General features: G+C 39.2%; 2 protein-coding genes across 5 annotated transcripts in view; both read left to right on the top strand.

The window, feature by feature from the left end:
- The window catches only part of LOC131308723 (uncharacterized), a 56803-nt gene that overhangs the window by 17157 nt on the left and 26214 nt on the right, over positions 1 to 13432 (top strand). The window lies entirely within an intron of this gene.
- On the top strand, positions 770 to 11963 carry LOC131308721 (uncharacterized). 4 transcript variants are annotated; one of them, XM_058335715.1, is made up of 7 exons: positions 770 to 974; positions 1103 to 1156; positions 5237 to 5755; positions 6596 to 6745; positions 7517 to 7615; positions 9585 to 10024; positions 11099 to 11963. In XM_058335715.1, the coding sequence occupies exons 1-7, from the start codon at positions 914 to 916 to the stop codon at positions 11711 to 11713; spliced, it is 1938 nt and encodes a 645-aa protein (XP_058191698.1). In that variant the 5' UTR covers positions 770 to 913; the 3' UTR covers positions 11714 to 11963. The 4 variants fall into 4 exon arrangements, with proteins under 4 accessions (XP_058191698.1, XP_058191697.1, XP_058191700.1 ...); XM_058335714.1 differs by having other exon boundaries at positions 9579 to 10024; XM_058335717.1 differs by lacking the exon at positions 11099 to 11963 and adding an exon at positions 10545 to 11092 and having other exon boundaries at positions 9579 to 10024.

The raw sequence follows: 13432 nt of genomic DNA, 5'->3' as shown, positions 1-13432 counted from the left end.
ATTGCTGTACAAAACAAAAATGGAACCCTAACACTGGTATTCCATTTTAATTGAAATAAACGGGGGGGGGGGGGGGGGGGGAAGACCTCGTCAGCACGATAATGGCCTGACATACGATGATGAACGGGAGGAGGAGGAGGTGCTGATCAGCGTCGGAAGAGTTGGGTGAGAACTGAAAACTGAGAAGGGTTTCTTTGGTATCGCGTGGAACGGGACGGAGAAGAGGAAGAAAACGATTGGGATGTTTCTCCGTTAGAATTCCATCCCCTAAAATCCCGGTTGGAAAAGAGAGAAGAAAACAAAGATTTCAAATTTAGTGAATATTACGGAGTAATAAATTTTTCATACCATTTTCCTCTCATTTTTCTTTTCTTTTCCTTTCCTTACTTTTCTTTTCCTTTCCAATAGGTTTCAAGAAGGGCTGTTGTGAATTGACAGGAATGGCCCAGTAAAAGGGGCAGCACGAAACCTAAGAGCATTTTCAGCCTTCACTCATATTTTTTCTCAAATTTGAGTCAAATTTTAGGTAAAAATTCATTTTGGGTAGACACATTTTCAACCATCAAACCCAAATTTTACACATTTTTCTCTTTCTCTCTCTCTAACTAGCCGTTGGAGAAATGGGTCAAGGCAAAAGTTGTCTCAGATTTGGACAAAAAATGGGTAAAATCCAAAATGGGAAAGGGTTTGGGTCAAAAATTGGAGAGAGATTTTCATAGTTTTTGTCCCATTTTTAAATTTGAGTCTTAAAATGGGTCAAGACTGGAGATGCTCTAAAGACCCACTCATTGCTCAACTTCCCACAAAGAGGAGTATCAATTTCTTTCCCTCTCTCACTCCTCATCTCTCTTTCCCCTTTGATCTGAAGAGCAGAGCAGTAGTTCTGCAATAAAGCCACTAATAAATATTGCCCATGGATCCTTCATCCAATAAGCAGGAGAACAAGGCTGGCACCAGCCTCTCCACACAAGCAGGTAAATAATGACTTGGAAAGAGAAAGGAGAAGAATGATACTAGTACTCAAGTACATGTCAAACTATGGGATTTCACTCACATGTATGTATATATATTTATATTTCTTTTTTCTTTTTACAATCTGCAGAAGGGGATAAGAGAAGGGAAAGTTCGACCTCGGCAAAACCAGACATCACACCAGGTATGAAAATGTCTTCCTTCACATTGAGTGTACAATTAAGGTTCGTAGTGGTCATATGTCAATTGCTAGTTAGTGTCGAATTTTTAAATTTTTTAACCCAAGCTAATCATTTTGGTGGGGATCCACATATGTCTTCGCGTTTGTCAGTATTATAATCTGGTTAAGATATTCACACATTTCACTGATCATTGTATTTTGGACTTGGATTGGGTCCATAGGTTTTTTTTTTTTTTGTTGTTGGTAAGTTAAGATTTTATTACCAAATAGAAGAGCTACCTTTGAACACAGCGTACAAATGAGGGAAAGAAAAAAGGTTAGGAAAAACTCCCACCTTTAACAACAGATCAATAAAAACCAGGAAAATGAAATACTAGAGTAATACCAAAACCTGAGAATACAGCAGTTCAGTCTACAAAGATTTTAGCTGAAATGTTCCAATCAGAGCAGATTTGTAAATTGATGATTGATCTAGGAATCCTCCTCCAGGAGCTAATGCAAGACCGTACATCAGACACAATCTGCTGAACCACAATATCCACATTTCCCATTTTCTGCTTGAAAATTCTAGCATTCCTCTCATGCCAAATATGATATATGGAAGCTGCAAGGGACAGCTTGCAAACAGCTTGCACCATGCCCTTCCCTCTTCTATAGTAATCAAGCCAATGTAATTCCTGTATCAACCTCTCAGGATGCTTAGAAATCCTATTTTTACTCAGTAAACTGCCCCAAACTTGGGAAGTAAAAATGCAGTAAAAAACAAATGAGCATGGGTCTCCTCATGACCAGAGCATAACACACAATCAGGATTGATGTTGAGCCCCCATTTCAGCATTCTATCCTTGGTTGTTAGCCCTCCCAAGATAGCTAGCCACTGGATAACGGATCATCCAGAAGTAGCTTGATGGAACCATACCACTTTATACCAAAAAACCTCAGGAGAGGGAGTTCGGAAACCCTGCCAAGCTGATTTAATTGAGAACCTCCCACTTGGGTTTAAAAGCCAAATAACAAGTATCTTCTTGGGTAGAATTAGGCTGCATATTTGGTGGAATATTATCCAGGATTTCCTTCACCACATGACTCCTATTTCTGTCCCAAAACCATGAGTTGTTACATATAATAGCAGAAACTTTTGCAGATATAGACCTAAGCAAATTTTGATCCATTCTGCTACCAAAACAAGTTTTCAAGGGACCGCTGGGGTGCCAGTTGTCTAGACACAAAATTTGTGTTCAAACCATTACCCACAATGTATTTTATCCAGGGTTGAACCTTCTCTCTTAGCTTGAAAATCTTTCTAATGGTCCAAGAAGCAAAATGGGGGATGCTCATAGACCATATACATTCTAATGACATAGGTATGAATCCACCTAATCCAAAGAGTATCAGCTTTGCTTACTATAGCCCATGGAAGCTTCGACATAGCAGCTCTATTCTAGTCCTTAAGGTTTCTGAAACCAAGACGACCCTCTCTTTTAGGCAGACAAACATCACTCCACTTCACTTTAGCCCCAGATTTTTTAAGCTCGTGCCCAGACCAGAAGAAAGATCTCAGAATAGCTTCCACACTTTTGAGAATCTTTTGAGGAAGGACAAAAATGGAGCTCCAGTAGATTTGAGTGCTGAATAACACAGAGGAAAGAAGCTCAGCTCTACCACCATAAGAGAGGATTCCGTGAGACCATGATTTAACCCTGCTAGTAATCTTGTCTATGAGGATTTGGCAGTCATGAGAATGGAGTCTAGTTGTGATAAGGGGCACCCCCAAATACTTTGCAGGCAATACTCCTTCAGAAATAGGCAAACAATTATGTAACTCCTCCTTTTCCCTATTCTGAATCCCAACAAAGAAAGTTGTGCTTTTCTCCAGATTTTGTTTAAGCCCCCAAAAAATCTAGAAATCTGCCAACATATCTTTGACTAGCTGAAAAGTAGTATCAGCACCACACAAAACAAATAGATCATCTGCAAAGTCTGTAGGTCCTGACAATTTGGGTGAAAAGTACAGTTTCCCTGGGCTATTCTGTGTTGCAAAATAGAGGTGAAGGTTTCCATTACTAGCAGAAATAGGTAGGGGGAGATGGGGTCCCCTTGTCTCAAACCCCTAGCATCAGAGAAGTAGCCATGCAGTTCACATTTATGACTTTGGAGAACTTAGCAGTGGTCACACATTGCTTTATCCATTGGATGAAAATGAGGAAAGTTCATCACAGAAAGGATATCAAACAAAAAGTGCCAAGAAACTGAATCAATAGCTTTCATGAGATCCAGATTCAAAGCACACCTAGGAGTCCCCTTGTTCTAATGGTAAGCCCTTTACCAAAGCAGATTGGCAAGGACTGATGATGTTAAGAAGCATTGATTGAAGTCTGTTGGCTAGGATGGATCTTAGAGATACATTACAGCATGCAATAGGTCTGAAGTCCTTTATAGTAGAGGGAGAACCGCCTTTGGGACAAGTGTGATGGCAGTAGAGTTCCACTCTTTGAGAAGGAAACCAGAACCAAAAAATTGCTGAATTATAGCCATCTGGGCCAGGGGCTTTATCCCCTTTGATGGACTTAAGAGCAGCCAGAATTTCAGCTTCACATAATGGTTGAACCAAACCTGCCCACTGATCTTCTTCATGCACTGGTGTCCTGACTGAAGCCCTAAGCTCCTCAAGAGCAGGAGCATGACCAGGGAAAGGAGTCCCCAACAAGCCTTGATAGTAGTCTAAAACTTTAAATTTCATTCTGAATATCCAGAGGATTATCAAGTCTGTTACCCTGTTTGTCATTAAGACAAAGAATCTTATTTCTAAGGGTGTGAGCAGCCATCTTTTGGTGAAAGAATTTAGTATTTTTATCACCAAGAGAGAGCCACTTAATTCTGAATTTCTGCTTTTTAAAAGCTTCCTCAGCAGAATTAAGGTTCATGAATTTACACATGGCCTCCCTTTCTTGTTCACAAAAAACAGCATTTTGGGTCCATAGTTGTTTGAGGATTATCAAGAACAATTTTGTTTTTGATCTTACTATAATTAAAAAATCTCTTGGCGGCTGAACTATTAGGCCAGTAAGTTCGTCCTCCAGATCTGCCTAAGGCACCGTATATACCACGGAAAGCCCCAAAATTTAGTGTTATTTTGATACCTGATCATCATATGCTAAACTGACTGAACCTGGTTGACGTGCAAACATTTAATTTTTATTTTTGTTGAGTGGGGGCAAAAAATTGTGCATGAAGCAAAAATATTGGAAAAAATTTGGGTGTACGTACAGGGACTAAGATCAACTATCATAAGAAATATATATGAAGTAGATTATCCATAACGTCACTTTACAATGACATGGTAGAAAACTAAGGATGCAAAACCTTAATTACAATTTTTTTTTTAAATAAAAATTTCAGAAAGCAAGAAAAATAAGATTTGATTGAAATTTACAGTGTAAAAAATGTAAAGCGTAGGTTCTAAAAAGAATTCAGTCGCCTTCGTAAGGGCTAAACTTAATAAATAGGGTTTAATTCAGGTCCAACGGCGTTAGGGGGCTACTCGAGGTTGGCCCTGAGGCCAAACTCGACTATGTCAAGTAAATAAGACGGATACATTTACCATGTACTCAGTAGCGTAGCCAGAATATTTATGTAGTGGTGTCATTAATTTAACCAATCATTCACAATTTCTATTGTAGTTTTTCATAATGACCCTGCTATTTAGGTTTTTTTGTACAATTTCAGTGGTGTCATTTACTACATATTCTCCAGAATTTTAACACGACGCCTATATATTATCTGAAAATTGAGAACTCAAGCTGCCAACCTAGCCCCGCCTATGCATGTACTGACACGATTAAAAGGCAAATTCAATACGCGAGGCTCCCGTCATTGCGGGGTCTGGGGAAGGGTTGATGTACATAGCCTTACCCCTGCTGCAAGCAGAGTGGTTGTTTCTGTTTCTCGAACCTGTGACCTCTAGGTTATCCATAATAAATTCAAATAGCTATAAAACATAATCTCACATAAATAAATATGTAATAACAAACACAATCACATATTAAATAAAAATAGTTAAATAGCTACATATACTTCATGCAGTGAACAACCTCTTGGCAATGAAGGAACAATGCAAGAAAGAGTGCTTGAGATACATACCACTTGTCAAGGCCGTACTGAGTGGGGATTGGGAGAGCGCCAAAAGATTCTTTGACCAAGACCCAACAGCAGTCACGGCCAGGATCACCGAGATGATGGAGACAGCCCTCCACATATTAGTTGGCACAGGGAAATATATCCATTTTGTGGAGAATTTGGTGGGGCTGATTCCCGCGGAGGCACTGCCTGCGCTGACTGATGACGGCGGCCGGACGGCGCTTCACATCGCCGCATGGGTTGGGAACACCGAGGCAGCGCGGGTGTTGGTGCAGCAACACCCGCGTCTGCTCTATGTTCGCGACAATACAAACTGGTTGCCAATCCACCGTGCCGCTATAAATGCTCGGAGGGACACCCTTTCATATTTGCTGACCGTCACGGAGAACGATCCAGTTTCTTTGCCCTTCTCCAACGTATCTGGTGCTCAGTTCATCATAGCTGTGATAACATCCAATTTATATGGTGAGTACGTATGTCATGTTAAATAATTAGCACTACTTTCTTCATTTGACATTTCAAATCACAACTTATTGCAAGTGAAAACAGGAAAAAAAAAGAAAAGAAAAAGAAAAGGGATACTATATATGAGAGACATATATGAAGTTTAGAATTGCCAGGCTCAAGAGCAATATTAGTCCCAGAGACTCCCACGCTCCCTAGACATGTGTTTATGCCCGTCAGGTTTGTCCAACAATAGAAAATGACTATGATAATTGGAAACATATATTTGTACGTAAATGCTTTATCAGGGGAAAAGAAGTGAAAAGAATAAAAACCAAAGAATTAATTTGCATAGTATTTTTCTTAGATGAAAACAATGTGGTAGTGACAATTGAATGGCTCGAATCATCGAAATTTGATCGGAAAAGGGGAGGTCCGCATTTTACAAGTTAAGGACATACTTATAGAAAGGGGACTGGTATATACAAAACTTCTTATATGGACGCCCTTAACTTGTTAAAATGCGGACTTCCCCTTTTCCGATCAAATTTTGATGATCTGAGTCGTTCAATGTGTTCAGAACGTGATTATTACATATAAACACCACATTGATGGGTGTCATGTTCAAAATGAAACGATCACAAAAAGTCCCTACTTGTCTATAAGAATTTTTTACAAAAATAATGTTTCTGTAGCATCACTCATTTGAAAAATTTAAGCCTATCTTCGAGGAATTTTTGTTTTAAAATAATCAAATCATGACTTTATATATTACTGTTTATTGATTTTGTGAACTTTACATTGTGCATGTGCTGGTTGCTTAACTTTTAGTAGTTGATGTTCTTTTCTTTCATAACACAGATATTGCTTTGAATGTGGTTGATCGCTATCCGCATTTAGCTACATTACGAACTCCAAACAAGAATTGTGCTTTGGCACGGATAGCTACCAAGGTGTCCTCATTCCCAAGTGGGAGTCACTTAAACTTTTGGCAACGCATAATCTATTCTTGTAAGTTTCCTCTTATTAATTCTTAAACCGAAGTATAGGGTAAAACTTCTATATTTTAGTGTTTAATGTGTTTCCGTGGTGCGTGATGCCTCCTGGTAAGTGGTGATACACTTTCATGGAAAAGTGTCACTTATTAGATTGGAAAGATATATATTTTTTTCAGTGAATGTGTCCTCAAGGGAAGAGTCATCAACTTCCAGTAATAGAGTGGGTAGATTTAAACTTGGAAATGACTTAAAACCTCTCATTCACAACGAAAGGAAACAAGTTATTTTGTACAAGAAGTTCTTTATGAAGATTGCCTATTGGTTCTAGCGACTTTGTTGTATCATGGAGGTGTGTGACTGTTCAAACCTGGCAGCAAACTACTTTGGTAGTGGGACTATTAACACCTTAAAGAAAGTGTTTCTAACTGCATCAAAGTCACATATCGATTTCATGTCTATTCCCCTCTCGGAAATGATTTTCCTGACAAATACCCCTCCCCAACCAAGCCTTCCGGTAACTTGAGCAACCCCCTCCTTCCTGCAAATCCTCCCCCCTCACCCACACACCCCACCCCCCCAACTCAAAAAAACGGTGATTGCGTTACTACCTTGTGCAGGAACAAAAACGGTGATTAATACCTTCTGGTAACTTGACTACCTGTTTCTGTCTTGTGCAGGAAATTTAAAACTAATCATTATTCTACTTTTTTGTTAGGCTAAAAAAAGAGACGAAAAATGATTGCCTTACAAGTGTGCTAATCTTACTAATGTTTTTTTCTTGAAGGTGTTCCTGTGAAGGTGGACAATCCAGTTAACATCTCTCAAGTGACTCATGTGCACAAGGACAATTGGGCTCAATCTTTTGGTGAAAACTTTTTTTCGGGTAAGTAAATTTATTTCACCAAAACTACAAGAAACACCGGGGCATTCCCCTGAACTAAGAAAAAAAACCCCAGAGACCTCAACTAATTACAATTGAAAAAAGAAGAAACCAGACAAAACCAGTGACTATCCACAAATGTTGAGTCTAAAAATCCTAGAACCCAGTAACCAAGCATCACATAGGGACCTGTTGGATGCCGTAAACTTGATAGAAGAAAAGGAACTGAGTTTAGCGCGGATAGCTTCAAGGATAACAGGCCTCAAACCATCCAAATCTCGGTGCTTGTGTTGAAAAATCCTCAAGTTACGCTCTCTCCACAGAAAATAGACGGTGGCAGCTAGATATAATTTGAAGATAACACTACAGAAGTTCTTGCCTTTCCTATGGTGTCCAGCCCACTCAAGTTCCTGCTCCAGAGGAAGGGAAGTTCTGGATATGCCTTTTTTATGCAAGAGAGCATTCCAAATTGAGGAAGCAAACTGACAGCTAAAGAATAAGTGCGCATGCGATTCATTTCCAGCCAAACACAGAACACATTGTGAGGGAACAGCCAATCCCCAACTTTCAAGCCTATCCTTTGTGGACAGTCTGCCCCAAATAGCTTGCCAGAAAAAGCTCTATCTAGGAACATGGTACCCATACCAGACCAAAGAGTGCCAAGCTTACAAGGGGTACCTGTGTCTACACGCCTCCCAAGCTGTCTTGACAGAATAGATGCCATCAGCAGAAAGGGTCCAAACAACCTTATCTCTAACTGATGGAGCTGGAAGAAAGTTAGAGGGAGTGTGCCACATAACCTCCATAATTGACCTATTTCGCTGCCTAGGCCAACTCCACTCACCATGCACAATAATGGAGGACACTTTTGTCCTTAGAGCACTGCTCCTATCCCAGACAATCGACTCACCAAATCTCTTGTACAGAGCCCCCAGAGGGTGCCAGTGATCAGTCCACAGAAAAGTGTCCTCCCCATTGCCTATACAATATCTGATCCAACCTTGGCACACTTCCCTTAGTTTAAGCAGCTTCCTAATCACCCAAGAAGCATCATTTGGAACCAAATCGCCCACAAACTCTTCCCTTTGAGGATGTACTCATGAACCCATTTGACCCATAAAGAGTCAGCATTTTTGCTAAGAGCCCAGAGATGCCTAATGTTGGAGGCCTTGTTCCACTCCTTTCAAAAACCCAGCCCATCTTCATTCTTGGGGACACACAGGTGTGCTCAACTCACTTTAGCACCCGTATGCTTCATATCTATCCCAGACCACAAGAAAGCACTGAGAACACCCTCAATTTCTTTGAAAATTTTCTGAGGCAACACAAAAATGGAGCTCCTATACGTATGAATATTACACAACTCTGATTGGATCAGCTGGGCTCTCCCCCCATAGGACAAGTACTTCTGAGACCAGCCTTGGATTCTAGCTAAGATTTTCTCTTTAAGGATCGCACAATCAGCAGAGGAAGTCTAGAACTGATTAGGGGAACCCCAAGGTACTTGACTGGAAGTTGACCCTCAGAAATACCCAATAAAGCCACCAAAGATTGCCTAAGAGCACTAGAGCCACTAGAGAAGAAGATAGGTCGAAGGCCAGAAAACCCATGAAACTAAACTTCCCCATTTGCATTTTAGTTTGTCATGCATACATGTGTGTGACTGCGTTTGTTTGTGTTAATTATGTAGTCTTGTAAACTAGCAACACCTGATTCAATGTCTATGTGATCGATCCGACATTCTCTTTCCATATGCATATAATAACAAATACAACTGGTTTCAGGGCATCCAGTGGGTGATAAATTAAAGGCTGTGCTTTGCACACTGACTCTGTTTTATGGAAAATTTCACTTTGCCTCGTCAAAATATCACACTAGTGTCACTTTGTAGTTCAACAATCAATTTAGGCCACTTTGAAGTTACAGCATCTAATCTATGACCTTTTTTTTATATTGGAAAATGGAGTACTAGTGCCTCAGATCAAACACATCCGAGAGCAAAAGGTGACTCATCTTCAAGCACTTCAACTTGTCAAATCCTTGTGTGAAAAAATTAGTGCATCTTTGAACGATAGAGACGCTTACCTTGAAATTGCCCGGGACAGTATTGTCATAGCCTCAAATACAGGGATTCGTGAGGTTATAGAAGAGATTGCCGAATGGTTTCCTAATTTAATTTGGGCAAGAGACCTTGCAGATCGTAACTTCTTTAGACGAGGGATTATACACCGTCATGAAAATATTTTCAACCTCACGTATCAGATGAGTGACCAAAAACGTATCGCCACCAATTTCCTGGAGCAATCTTGGGACACTATGCTGCACTTGGCTGGACGGCTCGCGCCTCGAAACAAACTAAATCTTGTTCCTGGTGCAGCTCTGCAGATGCAACGTGAGTTACAATGGTTTAAGGTAATTATTAAGACTTATATCCTTTTTTTCTTCAATGGATTATTCGAAGAAGTCTTACTTGCATATAACTAGTTAAAATGGTGGGATGCTACAGTACGTATAATGCTAAAAATTACTTTTAAATTGGTGGGATGCTATTTTTTAGTTTTTCTGGGTAAAAAACCAAATATAATTCCATTTTTGACTCCCATCAAGAGAGAGAAGGCTCTTTCCAAAAAAATTCTGATTGCCAAAAAAAAATTCAAATATGGCCTATGGTTTGACCATCTTCAAGTTTTGGCAATCTTTTTTGCCATGGATTGGATAAGTTTTTTTAAAAAAAAATAGGTAGAAGCTACTTTTGCATTCGGCAGCGAGGTATTTCTCTTTATGCAATTCTCTTAAAGACTAAAACCCTCGACCTTGTTTGTTTTGGGTCTCAAAACCCTTGCACAAATAAAGACTAAAACCCTTGCACACGGTATCCAATAAATTTTCTTTTATATTTCCTTCTAGTAATTGAAGTTCTTGTCTTCTTTAGATGGCACAAATAAAGAGTTCCTCAAGTGGATAGCAACATTCTTTCTGGGCCCAAGGGCATTCCATAGGCTAGATTATAGATGAATATATCAGTTTCATAAATTAAAAAAAAAAATTATATTGCATGATGTCATAAAATTTTTACTAAAAAAGATGATTGGTAAGGATAATTGTGTCAATACACCGTCTGTTGTTTTTAATAACAGATCTGACATATTTTCACGAACATCAGCAGACCTAGAGCGACAAAATGAATGAATCAAATTCAAATTAGGGCCAGTGGGGAGCCAAACTAGACATGGTCCAGTCCACTTGTATGGATGGAAGAGAAACCAACTACACAAGATAATCTTCCCCAATCCCTACTTCTATCCTAATGCACTTCCAATCGCATGATTGTTCGAGATTCTCACTACACCTTACTATTGGAAGTAAATTAAGACAAGAGACGGAAATTTCATGGACCGGGCGATATAAAGTTATAAAATTCATTGCTTTGCCAGTTTGCCTAATTTAGAAAACAAGTCAAATTTACGGGCTACATGTATGATACAGGAAGTGAAGAAGTTTGTAAACCCGATGTACATAGATTTTGAAAACAAAAAGGGAGAAACTGCTGCAGTGGTGTTTACTAAAGAACACAAGGACTTGGTTGTTGAAGGAGAGAAATGGATGAAAGACACTGCAAACTCATGTACAATCGTGGCGGCGCTCATTGCCACCATGGTATTTGCAGCCGCAATCACTGTTCCAGGCGGCAACAACAGTGAAAAAGGCACCCCCATTTTCTCCAAGCGAAAGGTGTTCATCATCTTTGCCGTCTCGGATGCTATCTCTCTCTTCACCTCTACTACTTCCCTGTTGATGTTCTTGTCCATCCTTACCTCGCGATATGCAGAACAAGACTTCCTCTATGCCCTGCCAAAGAGATTGATAATTGGTCTGTTTACCCTGTTCCTCTCCATAACAACCATGATGGTCGCATTTAGTACCACACTCTATCTTGTGTTTGGACACAATAAAGAGTGGATACTAATTCCAGTGGCTGCATTATCATGTCTACCAATTACTTCTTTTGTAACCTTGCAATTCCCCCTTCTTCAAGATCTCATCTCTTCTACCTATGGCCGGGGCATTTTCGGCAAGCAAAGTGATCGGCTACTTTATTAGCATGATCAACAAGGTGAAGAAGAATTCCAAGCATGTACTATCATCTTGTTTTCCCATAACCATTATGGTTGTTATGGAGAGGTGTTTGTGATGGCAATTTGGTGGCAATTGTGTAGTTGGAATTCTGAGGTTTCTTCACCAAAATTTCGTTATCGTTTTACTATCTTAGAAAATCCTAGACATTGTTCCGTGGCGGGGTTTTTGCTTGTTTCACTATACTATGAAGGATTAATTAATGCAGTGGTGTTTGTGTAGTGGTTTTGATATCGTCTTTTTGGGTGAAAACATTGTTAGATAACTCAATCATTCTCCATTGAAGATTTCTGCACCTTATTAAGGGCGCTTTTGTTAGGATTTCTGAGTTTGTATTGGGTCAGGAGCAGGGTTCTTCTTCTGGTCTTTTTTGTCCTTTGTTTCTCTGTTTTTCTTTTCAGTTTTTTTTTTTCTCTTCTTCTTCTCCTCCTCTGTCTATTGGTTGGTTGCTGGCCAACTTGTTATGTTTGAGGATTAGCTTACTTGAGGTTTTGTGCTGGATATTTTTCCTGCTTTTGTCTAGTTGATCTATTATTGCTATTCTATCTTCTTGTATTGTTCTTCTTTTTAATCAATGCAGTTAGGATTTTGCTGAGCCAAAAAAAAAAAAATTTGTTTCATATAACGGTCAGCTTGGAAATTTTTTGGGAAAATGACGGCCAATAACGTGTTTTGATAATTAATACCAGCCAAAGATATTTTCAGCATTAATAAATGTTTTCAGCATGTTTTTGGCGGGTATTAACTATCAAAACATGTCTTGGACCGTCATTTTCCCAAATTTTTATAGTTGAATGAAAAATATTTGGTTGTCTCGATCCAATCCAGTTCCCAGCATCATCTCAAGCGTTAAACCAGGGTTCCCCTTTGTTGCTCCATCTGTGTTCAACTTGCACCACCCCAATTCAGAAGATATTGTCCAACCGATCTGAGCAACGTTAGTTATACTATTGGAACATACGTAGAAAATTAAACTATTTAACCCACACAATTGGATCCCATTTTTTGCATTTTTGTGTCATATATAATAATACAAATTTAACTCCACTATTGGAGATGACCTCAACTCGTTACTCTTAAAAACTTCCCTCAAAATCAGACCCGGGGCAGCTGCCTTAAGGCACAGCAGCAACCAACAGCCCCTCAATGCGTCGGCATTTCAAGGAAAAGGAAGGATCTCTCGATTTGGGTGCTGCTAAATACAATTGCGAATTTATTACATGTAGCCAATTCATAAAAGGAAATTTTTGAATTCCCTTTTATGAATTGGCTACATGTAGTAAATTCGCAGTTGTATTTAGCTGGGCCCCTCGATTTTCAAGCCTTTACTCCTTTCAGTCTTTGGCTGTTATTTATTTATTTATTTTTGCCCTTATTCATGCCACACCATTTGATAATTTTGTGGTGCTTATTTTGGGTCCCCAAAAAGTTATTCAAACCGCAAGTTTTTCTTTAAAATATTTTTCTTTGGGTACTTTTAAAAAATAGCTCATTCTAATATACGTAAGGGCTTTTCCAACATTTGTAGGGGTCCTACGAATTCTGAAAAAACCATAGATTAATGAACAACCACACAATTTTTTAGATTCTTGATTAATTATTTTTTGTAGGACCATTTCGGGTACCACAAAAATGATTCAAATCGTTCATTAGTTTTAAGGGAATTGATTTCTACATTTCCTTTTT

This window comes from Rhododendron vialii, chromosome 11a (genome assembly GCF_030253575.1).
Source record: "Rhododendron vialii isolate Sample 1 chromosome 11a, ASM3025357v1".
Lineage (NCBI taxonomy): Eukaryota > Viridiplantae > Streptophyta > Magnoliopsida > Ericales > Ericaceae > Rhododendron > Rhododendron vialii.
Note: the sequence above shows the minus strand (reverse complement) of the source record. Positions and strands in the feature narration are given on the sequence as shown.

Excerpts from the sequence above, each read along its gene's own strand:
- LOC131308721 (XM_058335714.1), top strand. The coding sequence starts at position 914 with ATGGATCCTTCATCCAATAAGCAGGAGAACAAGGCTGGCACCAGCCTC. Across the intron at positions 1,157-5,236 it reads AAAACCAGACATCACACCAG|TGAACAACCTCTTGGCAATG; the intron begins GTATGAAAATGT and ends TACTTCATGCAG. Across the intron at positions 5,756-6,595 it reads GATAACATCCAATTTATATG|ATATTGCTTTGAATGTGGTT; the intron begins GTGAGTACGTAT and ends TTCATAACACAG.